The sequence below is a fragment of the Medicago sativa genome, chromosome 4, assembly GCF_051527215.1.
Source record: "Medicago sativa cultivar Bolivia chromosome 4, Bolivia_mono, whole genome shotgun sequence".
NCBI lineage: Eukaryota > Viridiplantae > Streptophyta > Magnoliopsida > Fabales > Fabaceae > Medicago > Medicago sativa.
Window position 1 is genome coordinate 66180773 of NC_140752.1, and position 14527 is coordinate 66195299.

The 14527-nt window shown below is 32.2% G+C and overlaps 1 protein-coding gene and 1 long non-coding RNA gene across 2 annotated transcripts; one reads left to right on the forward strand and one right to left on the reverse strand.

Moving 5' to 3' along the window:
- The first annotated feature begins 2898 nt into the window (after positions 1-2898).
- LOC146930872 (uncharacterized) lies at positions 2899-5642 on the forward strand. The gene is made up of 3 exons (XR_015008357.1): positions 2899-2973; positions 3092-3301; positions 5012-5642. It is a non-coding gene; the product is annotated as an uncharacterized LOC146930872 (long non-coding RNA).
- Positions 5643-11021: 5379 nt separating this feature from the next.
- Positions 11022-12058, reverse strand: LOC146930873 (umecyanin-like). Its single transcript, XM_085708320.1, has 2 exons — positions 11842-12058; positions 11022-11668 (listed from the first exon to the last, which is right to left on the reverse strand). The coding sequence occupies exons 1-2, from the start codon at positions 12026-12028 to the stop codon at positions 11349-11351; spliced, it is 507 nt and encodes a 168-aa protein (XP_085564446.1). The 5' UTR covers positions 12029-12058; the 3' UTR covers positions 11022-11348.
- Between the last annotated feature and the right edge of the window lie 2469 nt (positions 12059-14527).

Below are 14527 nucleotides of genomic sequence, written 5' to 3' on the forward strand. Positions count from 1 at the left end.
ACCACCTTCCTCCTGCAGCCGTCGAGAACGCTCTCTCTTATGGGAAGCATGCTCTGCCTCCCTTACGCGTTGGGTATTAGATGTTGAACCTTCTGTAACATTCAAATTAGGGTAATCAAACATCATAATCAAACAGCACAATCAAACAGCACAAAACAAAAGCAAAAAAAGCATTCTGGGTTTGTCCGGATTTCAAAACCCGAACTGCAACAATCAGTTCCGGAAAACGAAATCCGGATAACACCCGACCAGAATTCCAAAAAAAATTTGAACTAATTAACCATGCATGTGTACAGAAATCGAACTTACCTTCCATGATGTTTGAAAAGGGTTGAAATACGATCCTCTTAAGCAAGAAAACTTCAAATTTGGTGCAAATATGTGGTTTACGGATTTTGGGATAATGTAGAGAGAGAAAGTGAGTTTTGAAAGTGAAACTGTAAAACTGTAAAAATGGGGGGGTGAAGTTCCTTTTATACTTCGCAATTGTCCGGATTCTATATTCCGAAAAACGTATAGATGTTCCGGATTATATAATCCGGAGGGCATGTTGGTAATTTGCATAGGGCGCGCGAGAAGGCCATAGGGTGGGAAAAGTAAATCTCTTACTTATTTTGTGTGAGGATTTGGCTCATCTAAAATGAGGGTATACTTTATTCCAAAAAAAAAAAAAAGAATGAGGGTGTCCTTTAGAGGATAATAGTCGATGTTTCAATTAATGGTTACAAAGGATAAATCATGCACATGTAACATTTAAAATTAACATGTTAACTGTTAATTAATCAATTCTTTTACTTTTGCACGTTATCATCTAAAGTGATCTCCCTCTAAATGAAGGGGCACAAACTGAGCAAGAAATGTCCTCCCTTCAAACGAAGGGGCATGGATCGAACAAGCAATGTATTTTCCCTAAAAGAAGGGGCACATACCAAATAAGAAATGTCCTTCCTCCAAATAAAGGGGGTATAGGCCGAACAAGCAAAATTTTTCCCCCAAATGAAGGGGCATAGACCGAACCAAAAATGTCCTCCCTCCAAACGAAGGGGAAAGGACCGACCAAAAGATGTCTTCCTCTCAAAACAAAGGGGCTTAGACTGAGAAAAAGTTGCTCCCCTGTTTCTTTCAAATAAAAGCGATATAAACCAAGGAAGATTATCCTTTCGTGAAAAGGGATCTAGTTCGCATAAAATAGAAATGGAGAGATAATTTTTAGACTTTATCAATGCTTTTTTCATAAAAGAAACTGAGAATAACATCAATCAAGCAACCTAATAAGCAGTCTACATTATTATGATATGATCTTTGAAATTATTACAAATCTAGGGTTTGCGCCAAAAAGGTCAACGAGATTACATGTCCTAAATAAAGCAATCCATGACTCCATGAATAGTTTTATTTGGGCCATGACTCGACCCCTAATCCATATGGTTGTTGAGGCCCATATCCGAGTAACCTGACCCATGGCCGAGTACTACAAGCTCATCACAAAATCTCAGTTAAAGGAACAACTCTAATCCAAGTCATTGTTGACTCAACTTGAGCAAATCAAGGCATGTTAACCATGAGATTAGTGGCGTTGAGAATCAGCAAAGTAAGGGATCTGACCCACCTCCATAACCCTAAAATGGAGTTAACCCGATATATATAGAAGGCGACTCCATATTAAACCTTCATACACCCCTCTACGAATTCTATCACGAACATGAATTCATTTTAAAATATAGAAAAGTTAATGTAATTGAGCTTATTCAATGTGTAAACATTAGACTCAAAATAAAACGGTTTGCAACAAGTAACATAGTTAAAAACTATGGCCAAAAGTTGGAATACAGTTTTCCAGTGTTTCTAAATTTCTTATTAACAAATTCTAAACATTATACACATATTTCATAATAAATACGATTATTTACTTCTACATGTAAAAAAGAATCATGCACCCACAAATCAGATCACAAAATGACGATCAATATGTTACTTAGTGTATAGTATTTGGTTTCAATTTGGACGAGGCAAAATTGATTATAACTAGAAACTATAATTTGTAGCTTTTGACTTCAAACATGATTTTTACATCAAATTTACTATTCAACTCACTCTTACTTAAATGTATCAAAACATCAGGGCCGTCCCTAAGAATTCGGAGGCTCGGCTCTGGGAATGAAAAGAGGTCAGTGATAAAATTAAAACGTATTTTTTTTAAAAGAGCAATGTTTTATTTATATTTTTTAAAAGATAAATATAAGGTGCCGTATATATGCGGTACACCCAAAGGTGAAAATGACTACCGTATACATGAGGAACCCCCACCTAACACCAAAAGCAAGAAGACCTAATTCTAATAGGTCTAAAAGGCTAAAACAAGGGGACGGAAAATGGCTGGGGGTATTAAAAAAAAATTGGAGGGCAGTAGTACTAGTGGGTATTAATTTTTTTTTGAGGCCCATGGCTGAGGGAGGCCCAGCTCTGTTGAGCTGTTTGCACCCCCTCAGGGTCGGGCCTGCAAAACATAAATTACTTCGCATTCAACTTACTTTGAACAAACATCAATTTTGCAAAATCAATCAATTCAAAATAGATCTATGTCATTGGAGAATAAAATCACACGCTTAAGCTTGAAAGTTTTTTAAGTTTGAGATTGCTCATGAAATAACAACTTTCCATCACTTGATCCCTGCTCATGTGGGTAAGGCATAACTTCAATATGTATGTTTTTATTTTTATTTTTAAATTGTATGCTATTTTACTCTAAAGAAATTAATTAAAATTATGATTTTACGATCTAAAATTATATTTATTATCTTAATTTATTATATTATAAATTTAGATTACCTAAAATTAACCTAATTTTAACCTAATCTTCGGTTAACCTCTTATATAAGTGGCTGCCCAAATTATTTTGACAAAAGTTGTAAGCATCACCGCCGTTCTCCAAAAGCATGACGATCTTTCTATCTGATGCATAGGGATCGAAGGGTAAATCTATTGCCACCCATGGCTAGTCAATGTTATTTTTTTCCGTCGTCGATATCATATATTTATTTTTGTTGGATTGTTTTCTTCTATTAATCTTGTGTTGTTTTATGCAATCTAGATCTATCAACGTTAGAACGAAACTTGATCCATGGATTCTCATCACAAACGTGTATTGAACGAAAGTCGTCAATGGTGTCATGTATCTGTACTCTTCTCTGTTTTGATTCGATCTATGGGAATATCAAATGTATCTTCAACGACTGATTTCTTTGATTAAATATGAGGAAAATCGTGCACATAAAATGTGACATGATTTTGTCTCAATAAGGTAATAATTATGAAATTTATATATGTGTGTGTGTGTGTGTTCACCTTCATATTTACTACTATAGTTGAATTTTAATTGATTAGTTTTGTTTTGATGAATATTATTTATTTTTCATTTGAATTTGCTAGTAATTCCATTCATTTGACATGGTTTAGTGGCCGGCCGGCTGGTAATGTTCTATACATTTTTCTTGAACATAATTTTTTTTATCATCGTTCAATTTTTTTTATTATTATAAATCTTAACTTACTCCCCTCAAAAAAAAAAAATCTTCATTTATAATTTTAAGGCTTAAATATGTAAATCGTTCGTGTGTTTTTTGTTTTCGTCCCTATATCTTTTTTTTTGTTCTAAAACAACCTCTGGAAGTTATCAACGTTTAGTTTGGTCCCTGCCGTCATCATCTATTACAAAAATGTCTATGTGGCAAACGGAGGATGATGTGGCACATGTGATGTGGCAGCGATGCTAATGTGTCGTTCCATATGCTGAGTCACAAAGTTGGAGGGACCAAAATCAAAAAACAAAATTAGTAGAGGGACCAAACCCAAAAATTCATAGAAAACTTCATCTTCCTTCATTTCCTCTTCATGTTCTATGGCATATGCCATCCTCATCATCATATACAGCCCACACCTGGTTCTCACCAAAAGAGTCCTCAATTCGATCCCCATCAAAATCATGGAAATCCGGGTCTGGAACATTCATGGAGACGGAAACATTCGCCTCTGAATCAACAGAGATAGATTTGTTTTTGTTCCTAGAATAACGATTTCTTTTGGACATGGCTTCAGACCATTAATAGCATTTTCTTTGTCCTTTACTCTAACTTTTGCAATAGTGTTCTTTGATATAGAAGACATATATCGTTCATCAAGCTTTTTACGGATCTCCTTCCACTCATCAAAATTCATACGACTCTCTTTCCACTCATCAAGCTTCTTATGAATCTCCTTCCGAGCCTTTTATGTAAAGATATCTTGATGAGTGAAAAGAGAGTCGTATGAATTTTGATTAGTGGAAGGAGATCCGTAAAAAGCTTGATGAAAGATATTTGTCTTCTATGTCAAAGAATACTATTGCATAAGTTAGAGTGAAGGACAAATAAAAGGCTATTAATGTTGTGAAGCCTGGTCCAAATGAAATTGTTGATTCTGAGAACAAAAACAAATCTATCCCGCTGGTGAATGTTTCCATCTCCATGAATGTTCCAGACCCAGATTTCAATGATTTTGATGGGGATCAAATTGAGGATTCTTTTCGTGAGAACCAGGTGTGGGCTGTATATGATGATGAGGACGCATGCCATAGATCATGAAGAAGAGGAAAGGAAGGAAGAAGATGAAGTTTTATATGAATTTTTGGGTTTGGTCCCTCTGCGAATTTATTTTTTGATTTTGGTCCGTCCAACTTTGTGACTCAGCATATGGAACGACACATCATTGTCGCCACACGTCGCCACGTCATCCTCCGTTTGCCACATAGTCGTTTTTGTAACAGATGATGATGGCAAGGACCAAAACCAAAACATTTATAACTTACAGGGGTTGTTTTAGAACAAAAAAAGATACAAGGACGAAAACCAAACACACACACAAACTTACCGAGACGATTTACATATTTAAGCCTAATTTTAATTATTATAATGTGAAACAATTTGTATGTGAATGTGGGGGATTATTCAGCATGAAGCACAACTGTGTGGTACAGGTTGTGGGGAGATCGAGTCAGATGGTCATCTGTTCTTGTCTTGCAGCGTTTTTGGGCAGGTTTGGCATCATGTTCGGCATTGGTTAGGTGTTCACTCAATACATCCCTTAACCATTGTCGACCACTATCTACAGTTTGGTACTTCCTCAGGTCTTGCAAAATCGTGGTGTTCCCTTATGTATCTAATCTGGTTTGCAAGTACTTAGGTCATTTGGAAGGAAAAGAATGCTAGAATTTTTCATACATCAGAGAGCACATCATATCAGCTCTTGGAAAAAATCAAGCTTCTTTCGTTTTGGTGGTATAAAGCACAATTTGTTGTTTATATCATTATAAGTTTCATGATTGGTGTCAAAACCCATTTTTATGCTTTTGTGCTGGCTATTGATTTTTTCCGTTTCAGACTATGATGTAATTATTGGACATCCTCTTTGGCACACCTTGTGCTAGAGGGATAGGTTGTTGGTATTAATATATCTCATTTTGATTTCTTAAAAAAAAATTTGTATTCGAATGTATTTCTTTCTAGTATATCTAACAAGCTATTCACTACCATAGAACCATTTGAGAGTCTTTTTTTTGTTCATAGTGCAATGTGATGTATATTTGATGTAGTAAAGAAACTTTTATTTAGCATTTTTCTTATGATCTATTATTTTTTTTTACCACTTTTTTTTTTCTCTTTCTCTTTTGCTATTTTTTCCCTACATTCTCCATGATTGGATGCCGAAGGATAATTATTTTAAAAAATTTTCTCTTGAAGAAGCATCACATATTTTTATATATATATATATATATATATATATATATATATATATATATATATATATATATATATATATATATATAGGGTTATGATAGAAGACACCTTTTGTGAAGGTGTCTTTTATCAAGTTACTCTATGAGCATTTGCGAAAAGACACCAACTTACTTTTATGAAGGTGTCTTTTAGCAAAGTTATAACTAAAAAGTGAAAATCACACCTTAAGGTGTGACTTGATAAAAGACACCACCAAAGGGTGGCTTGTAACATAACCCATATATATATATATATATATATATATATATATATATATATATATATATATATATATATTTATTTATGTATTTAGTTTTATATTTAAAAAGTCACAAATTATTATTATGTTATAAGAACTTGATTAATCATTTTCATGCCCTTGTGTTTTCAGTGTTCTGTCTTTTGGCAAACCAAAGCTGTTGTGGCGCAGTGAACTAGATAATGATGCTGATGAAAATGGAGGATCATCATCCAAAGCAACAAAATGATGCTAATGATTTTCAGTAGCATCTGCTTTGGAAGTTCATTTTTTGTTTTTTATCACGACATCTGGTTTGACAGAACCGTGCAATTTATTTCCAACACTAGAAACATGAATTGTTGCACAACGAGGTTTAACAGAGATAGGCCTCATGTTAAAGAGAAAAAGAGCTTGATTGTGATTTCTTTGATTAAATATGAGTAAAAGTTTCACATAATAGATAACTTGATTTTATGTCGTTTTAAAACGGTAATAATAATATTAATAATTAACTTTATATTTCCAACTTTATATTTACTACTATAGTTGAATTTGAATTGATTACTTTTATTTTGACGAGTACATAATTATGTTCCACAACCGATTCCTTTCGGATGTTCTCCATTCCGTTTATATATTTCTCTTTGACAAGATCGTGTTGATAATCTCGTTCCTAAATGTCCACCTGCTGAATTAAACAAAATCAATGATAATCTCGTTTCTAAACTTCATCAATTTATGTTAAAGGCAAAACAACCGAGCTTTAAAGAACATCAGATAAAATCCATATGGAGGGGTTTTTAAATTCTGTTCCCATGGCATTTTCTTAATGTAACATTTTCTTAGGATCAGATTGCATCAAGCCTGTCATGTATGCCATATATCCCAGTTATTTAAGATTCTGTTCATGACACATTGGCATTAGTACAACAAAATGGGATTCTAGCGAGGACACAATCTTCAACTAATTTATGAGTATTGAGAAGTTTACCATATAATAGATTCGAAGAAAATACCACAACTCTAATAACTAGATAGGCATTGATAAAGTTTTGTATGTGGAGCATAATAGGTCGACCCACAGATAGAAGAGATAATTATAGAATTATGAAGAAAGAATTGAAAAGGATGAGCTGGTTACTATACTTATGTAGCTAAAAGGGATTAAAATCTTGATAGATTCTCTAGGAAGTTTAATGTTTGTTGTACGTATTTTACATCAAATAAATAGTGTTCGGTTTCACAGAAAGTTGGAACCATCAATATTTGATTACACCCCAATCTCAAGCATGATTTTATTTTATTGAAAATACATGTTAGATTAATATTAGATAGAATTGGTTTTGCCTCTAAACATGGGTTTGAGTAAAAGTAATGAAATGTAGTGCTTGGTTTAGGTTGAAAATTAAAAACTTACACTAGGTTTTGTATCAAACTTGATTTTAGATTACAAGCAAACATAAACCACTTCACTTGAAATTCTTTTATATGTCTTAACCAATCAATGAAGATATAGAACATATGTTAACTTTGTAAAAAAAAAAAAAATCAACATATGTTACCTTAATTGAATTTTTCAGGGGGAAACCGGTATATGTAGTAACTATAGAACATTTATGGTTATTTTATTTTTTTAAAGAAAGTTTAGGCGAGTTGGGTTTCGAAGGCTCATCAGAGTTAAAACAGTACTTACAGATCACTCACCAAAAAGGTCCTTACATTGGTATTGAGAGTTGAACCTACGACCTTGCAGGTGACTGAACTCCTTACAAACTAAGTCAACTTCATTGACAATTATGGTTTATTTAATTTATAGGTCCCTCAACTAATAAAGTTTGAATCAAGTTCTTGAACTATTTGATTTTTTTCTTCTTCTTTCAATTAGGTCATTCCGCTAAAAAAGTGTTAGTTAACGGTAAAGTGACATTATACAAATAGGTCCCTGCACGAAATGTTCTAAAAAAAGTCCCCGCACTAGTAATTTAAACATATAAAAGTTGATGACATCATTCTTAAACTCCTTCAATGTCCCAACTCTTTAACCACTAGACTACACTTTCAAAGACTTATTTATTATTAGCGTATTGTTCACGCCTTTCTCTTTTTATTGATAAAAAATAATAAAATTTGTAATTTTTTATTCGATTATTTTAAAAATTAAGTTATTTTTTTGAGGAAAAAAAATTAAGTTAATTGATTGGTAAGGAAGCATATAACCGTAAAAAAGTTTAAGTGAACGGTAAAATTGAAAGGAAAAAATCTTACATCAAAACTTAATATCTATTTATATAAACATATATATGTATTTAAAAAAATTGATTATTTAATTAAATAAAAAATATTAAATTGTAAATAAAATAGTTTTTTAATAATTTTTTTATTATTTCAATTTCTTTTGATAATATATACATCCTTCGATCATTATTATAAGCAAAAATGATTTTCTTTTATTCATTCAATAAATGATGTATAAACCACATATATCATTTATTGAATGAATCTAAAATGTGAGTTTTTGTTTATAACAGTGATCGGAGGGTGTACACATTATTGTTTTATAATATGCATTCTTTTTTTTAATCAAAGTCAATCTTTATTGATGAAGAAAAAGTTATACACATGGGGACCAAGCCTAACCCATTAAGTACAAGAAAATCTATAATTTGGCAAACTAAGCATATATCTCTAACAAAGTGAGGTAACAAAATCAGGCACCGAGAGAGAGCCACCATTGTGCAGAAAATGGAACTTTATTTGGAGTGGTGATATTGCCACTCAAAAAGTTAGTTTTGTGTCTTGGGACAATACCTGTTTACCTTGTGATGAAGGTGGTTTGAGAGTATCAATGAGGCATCTATAATTCTTCTCCTTAGCTGGAAGCTTATGAGACAATGGGTATTGAGCTAAACAATGCATAATTAGATTTTTCAAGTACGATCAGCCTATAAACTGATCATGATCAGTTCCACCATTTGGTCTGGCATCAAGTAGTTTATGTCAGAAGCAATGTCAAACTCTCTTTCGGTTATTGGAAATGGCTAGGCAGTTCTTTCATGTATATTTTGCAGTTACCTTCATTTGGCTTGCCAGATCTGAAACGTTTGTTTGTAGATGAAAACCTCGTCTGTTGGTCTTGGAACTTGAAAGTGATCATCCTTTTTACTGCATTCCCCAGTACTTACTATTTTTTAGGATTTGCCGTGCACAGTTGTGATGATGTAAATATGTATAAAGCTTATGAATAGTTTTGATTAATTCATTTAACTAGACAAAGTAGCCTCTGATGAGATTTTTTCACTCATTTTTATGTGTCGAATTTGAGTATTTTATTTACGTTTTAACCTTTGTATGGATGAAATAAAAGGAGAAAAAATGTGATTTGCCATTTGTTACAAGACAAAATGGTACGAGAAGGAAATGAACAAGTGAACTGCAATTACTTATTTTCTCACTACAAAAAATTATCAATTTAGCTAGGAATTATACCGAGGAATTCATTTTCCTCGTTAAAGACAATGCGTAGTGGCAAATTTCCTAGGTAAGCTTCTTCGACCGATTGACCACTAAAAAGCTGACAATGGCAGTCAGTATGGTGTTTAGCGAGGAAATGGAGGTGTTTAGCGAGGAATTATTTCCTATAGGTAAATACACGGTGCAGAACATGAATTGCAGCGAGGTTTAACAGGGATACGCCTCATGTAAGAACGAAAAAGAGCTTGATTGTAACAACTATGATTTCTTCGATTAAATATGAGTAAAAGTTTTACAGATGACTTGATTTTGTCTCGTTTTAAAACGTTAAAACGGTAATAGACATTACTCAGCTTGTCTTGTACTTCAAAAAATAGACAAGCAAGTAGGCAAACAATTGAATAAACTACCTTGCTTATCTCGCACTTCAAGAAATAGCTATGCAACCCATATGTCTTTCCAAACAACCACCTTATATTTATGATTTCTTGACAAATAAATATCGTCTTCAACTTTCTTGAAAAACAAGAGAAAAATTCCAACAAGATTTTGAGTCACACGCACAACAAATATAATGGTAGAAAACAACAATTTGAAGCTTATGTAGGCGGACAATGAGTTCTTGCCAATAAAAATCTTTATAATAGCATCAAAACATATTTACCTAAATTTACAAATCATTTGTATAACTTGCAATGATTTCTTATTCTAAGTAATTAAAACCAAGTTGCAGAAAACAAATTACTGGATACAAAACCAATCAAACCAAAAAATAAAGTATTGTTACCAAAAAAGGTCAAATGCATCTAAAAGTCCTTTAAGTTTTTCGTTTTTCCCAAAGTGGTCCTTTAAGTTTCAAAAGTCCAAAACAAGTCCTTTAAGTTTCAAAATTCCCAAACAAGTCCTTTTAGTTTTTGAATCGTTTCAAACAAGTCCTTTTAGAGGATGATGGTGATGATTCAGATGATAGCAACAAAGAGCATTATCCACCATTTGCCATACTTAAAAAGATGACTAATTTTAAGTGGGTGTTAGGAGCCAGATTTGGTACCAAAGATGAGTTCATGGAAGCAATTACCAACTATGCTATCTACAATAGGACTTGTTTGAAACGATTCAAAAACTAAAAGGACTTGTTTGGGACTTTTGAAACTTAAAGGACCACTTTGGGAAAAACGAAAAACTTAAAAGGACCTTTAGATGCATTCTACAACTAAAAGGACTTGTTTGGAACGATTCAAAAACTAAAAGGACTTGTTTGAGACTTTTGAAACTTAAAGGACCACTTTGAAAAAAACGAAAAACTTAAAGGACCTTTAGATGCATTTGACCACCAAAAAACAACAAAACTAGCCCTACATCCAGCTCAAATTCTCCTAAAACTAGGACAAAGAATCCGCATATACTGCTCCGAAACTGAACACCTATTAATATCATAGTTGTTGTCACATAAAGAAGAAAACTACTTCATGATGATGGAACCAACAAAGGAGACAATAACAACAACGTTTTTGCTTCCTGTTCCTTTTCTAGCCTACCATCAATAATTTTTTTATTAGTCTCTAGATTCACAACCAAACAATCAAGTCTTTAGGAAGGAGGCAAATTTATTATTCCGATACAAACTCAAAGGGCTATCAATCAAGCCATCCAATACTATTTAAAAAGATAAATAAATCAAGTCACCCAATATGTGCTTACCAAAAAACAAAATAATAAAAAAAGCCACAAAATATGAATATCAAATACTAAATAAAGAGCATCAAACACGTAAATTGAAAAACCTTGCAAACTAAAAATAGCAACCCTTTCAAAGAAGCTGAAGTCTACAACAAAAAGTTTACAACAACAGCAGCAATGAGAATAGAGAAAGTAGCAATATGAGTGTCTCTGCTGACAGAGGAAGTAGGAGAAGATGGTCCTTGTGCAAGAGTTGGTGAAGAGGCAGAGACGTTAACACTTAGCTTTTGGCCACTGGCACAATGGCCTGGGATGGAACATGTAAAATAGAATACTCCAGTTCTATTTAGGGTGAATCTTACTGGTGATGTATCTAAGACTTGGATATTCTGATTCAAGCTGCAATTCTCAAAGTATGTCTGGTTCAGTTCAACAACAGTGTGGCGTCCGGTGACAAAGTTGAAAACTGCAATAGCAAATACAATAACAATCAGACACTATTAAATAAAAGCTATTGGTATTGAACAATTATGTCTATAAGAAATATTGAAAAATTTCAATGTCATAGCAATGTTCAAAAATATTTCAATCAAATTTGAGATTCTATTCAATTTTAGAAGCATATACCAAAAAACTCACCTAGCACATCGTTTTCTTTGAATGTGATATTGGAGGCCCAATCGGAGTAAAAAGAATGGCCAGCTTGAGGACTAATCCAACCATTCTTGCTTCCAACAATATGATCCATTGCTTCTGTGCTTCGTAGCATTGCTGCAGCAAGAACAACAATAAAGAGAATTGATGACATATTCATTAACCGAGACATTGATCTTTGACTAAGTTTCAAACTTCAAAGTTCGATAACTAACTAATGATTTCTTAATCCTTTCTAAGTAATGAGAGATACATTTATAGGCAAATTATAAAATCACAATTCTCTATTATTATTATTATTATATCACAACAAACTAATAGAACATGATTTCCTTTGTTTTTATGATATTAACAATGGATAATAGATATTTTGCCACTTTCATATTGTAACAAACTATACTTATCTTTTTTTCTTTTTTCAATGATACCAACAATGTAACAAATATAATATAAATTCTTTTTTTAATGACACAAACAATAAACATTATTTTAAGAAAATTTGTTTGACGCTATAATTGGGATAACAAATCGTTAGTTACTCTATTTTTTGTTTAAGGTTATAGTTGAGATAACGAATCATTAGTTACTATCTTCTTCTTCAACAAATTCTTATTTTTTTTAACACACTTTATCTCTCTTTTATAACAAAGAATTATCAATAATTTAAATATTTGTACACATATTTTTTAATAATGGTAAAGCAAAATAAAAATTATTCCAACTTCACATTAATCAAAAGTTAAGAAAAATTTAACTCTCCTCCAGCTCCTTTAATCAAAGTTAAGGTTTCAACTATGATTTCAAGGAATAAAAAACAATAAAAAAAAAAAAAACAAACTTTGTCTTAAAGGCAAGACCTGAAGTAGATTTCTCCCATCGCTCAATGCAGGACATTGATCACCAAATGTGAAAAAAATTAAGGAAAATAAAAAGTATTCCAAAACACATCCATTTTTTTTGGAAGATTCTACATGCAAAGCTACCAGTAAAAAATGATCTCTTTAAAAAAGGAATAACTTGCGATCCATTGTGTGTTTTTTGTGGGCTATACAATGAGACAATTTCATACTTCTTTATGGAGTGTCACTGGTCAAAGCAGATATGATTTGCTTCATCTTTAGGTGTGGTATTTAACTCGCAATATTCCACGTATTTGTTGATAATCTTCATTTTACAGTTGGAATCTAAATTTTTTACTAGGGCTAAATTGGAAATCAACTATATTATAGGGGTTGAACATATATATTAACCCATTTTGTAAAATCAATATGTATTCAAAATTGTTCTCTGGTATCGAAGAATCAAACACACACTTAGGCTCGACAAAATTTTAAGTTTGAGATTGCTCATGAAATAACAACTTTCTAAGCAACTTTCTATAATTTGATCCATGCTTATGTGGGTAAGGCATAACTTCATAGCCGTTTCTGAGATTTTGGTGGCCTGGGACGAGCCTACAATTTGGGTCCTAAATAATGAGAACACTAAAAATATTTAAATTTCTAAAGTCTGAAAATAATTTGCTTGAAAATGATAGTTTTTACTACGTTAAGAAATTATCTAAAAAAACATCAAAATTCATATAGAATACATTGAGTTTTTTCTTTAATATTCAAATGTTCATACAAAACAATTCCTATGAGCATTTCTATATGCAAAGTCACTAACAATTGTGTCAACATCAATAGTTCTATCACGTCTTTCTCAATACATAAAATAGCTAGATCATTCAATCTTTCTTGTGACATTTTCGATCTCAAGTAATTTTTTAATAACTTTAACTTCGAAAAACTTCTTTAAACAGTTGTCACTGTCACCAACATAGTTAAGAGAATTCGATAAGCAATTGAAACATTTGAATAACAATTTGCGGCTTTGATAAACTCAAGAATTTCAAATGCTGACATTCACATATTTGGCGAAGACATTTTCAGCACTTTCAATTTAAAAAAAAAAAAAAAAAAACTTGCATCAACATCAGACAAATCCTTATGAGAAAATGCAGCTTTAGAAGTTGTGCAAGATTTTTTTAATTTATAATTTATCTAATAAGAATCAAAATATCCTCTCATAAAACATGTCTAATAACATATAACCCTCAATTGTTTAGCCTCTAACTTTTTCAAATAAGGGATGTGGGATGGTTTCTTTTGATTTTGACATAAGAGTTTGGGATGGTGGAAGGCTAGGGATTTGAACTCTCATTATAACCTCACAATAAATTATAAATGGGTTAACAAAGAACTAAGCCCACTACGTACTAACGATCACACCTCCCTTTAGTAGTTAAATAATTGGTTAAAGGCCTAATGAACCCCTAATTTTTTGATGGGACCCAAATTTTGTACTTATTTTTTAGGGCCTAAGACGGTCGCTCTACTCGCCCTGCCTCAGATCCGGCATGCATAACTTCAAAATGAATTTTTATTTTTTTGAAATTGTGCGCTATTTTCCCCAGAGGAAGGTTGATACAATTCAAAGAATAGTGAATTGATTCAACAAGGCAAAAAAAACAAGACTAGAAGAAAAAAAATGATATAAAATTCTTATCTTTTTTTAATAACATCAACAATATAATATAAATATAGAAAAATTTGTTTGCTCTTTTTATTGTGCTAATGAGTATAACTTACTAACAATATTTTTAAAATTTTTTTTTTGAAGGAAATAT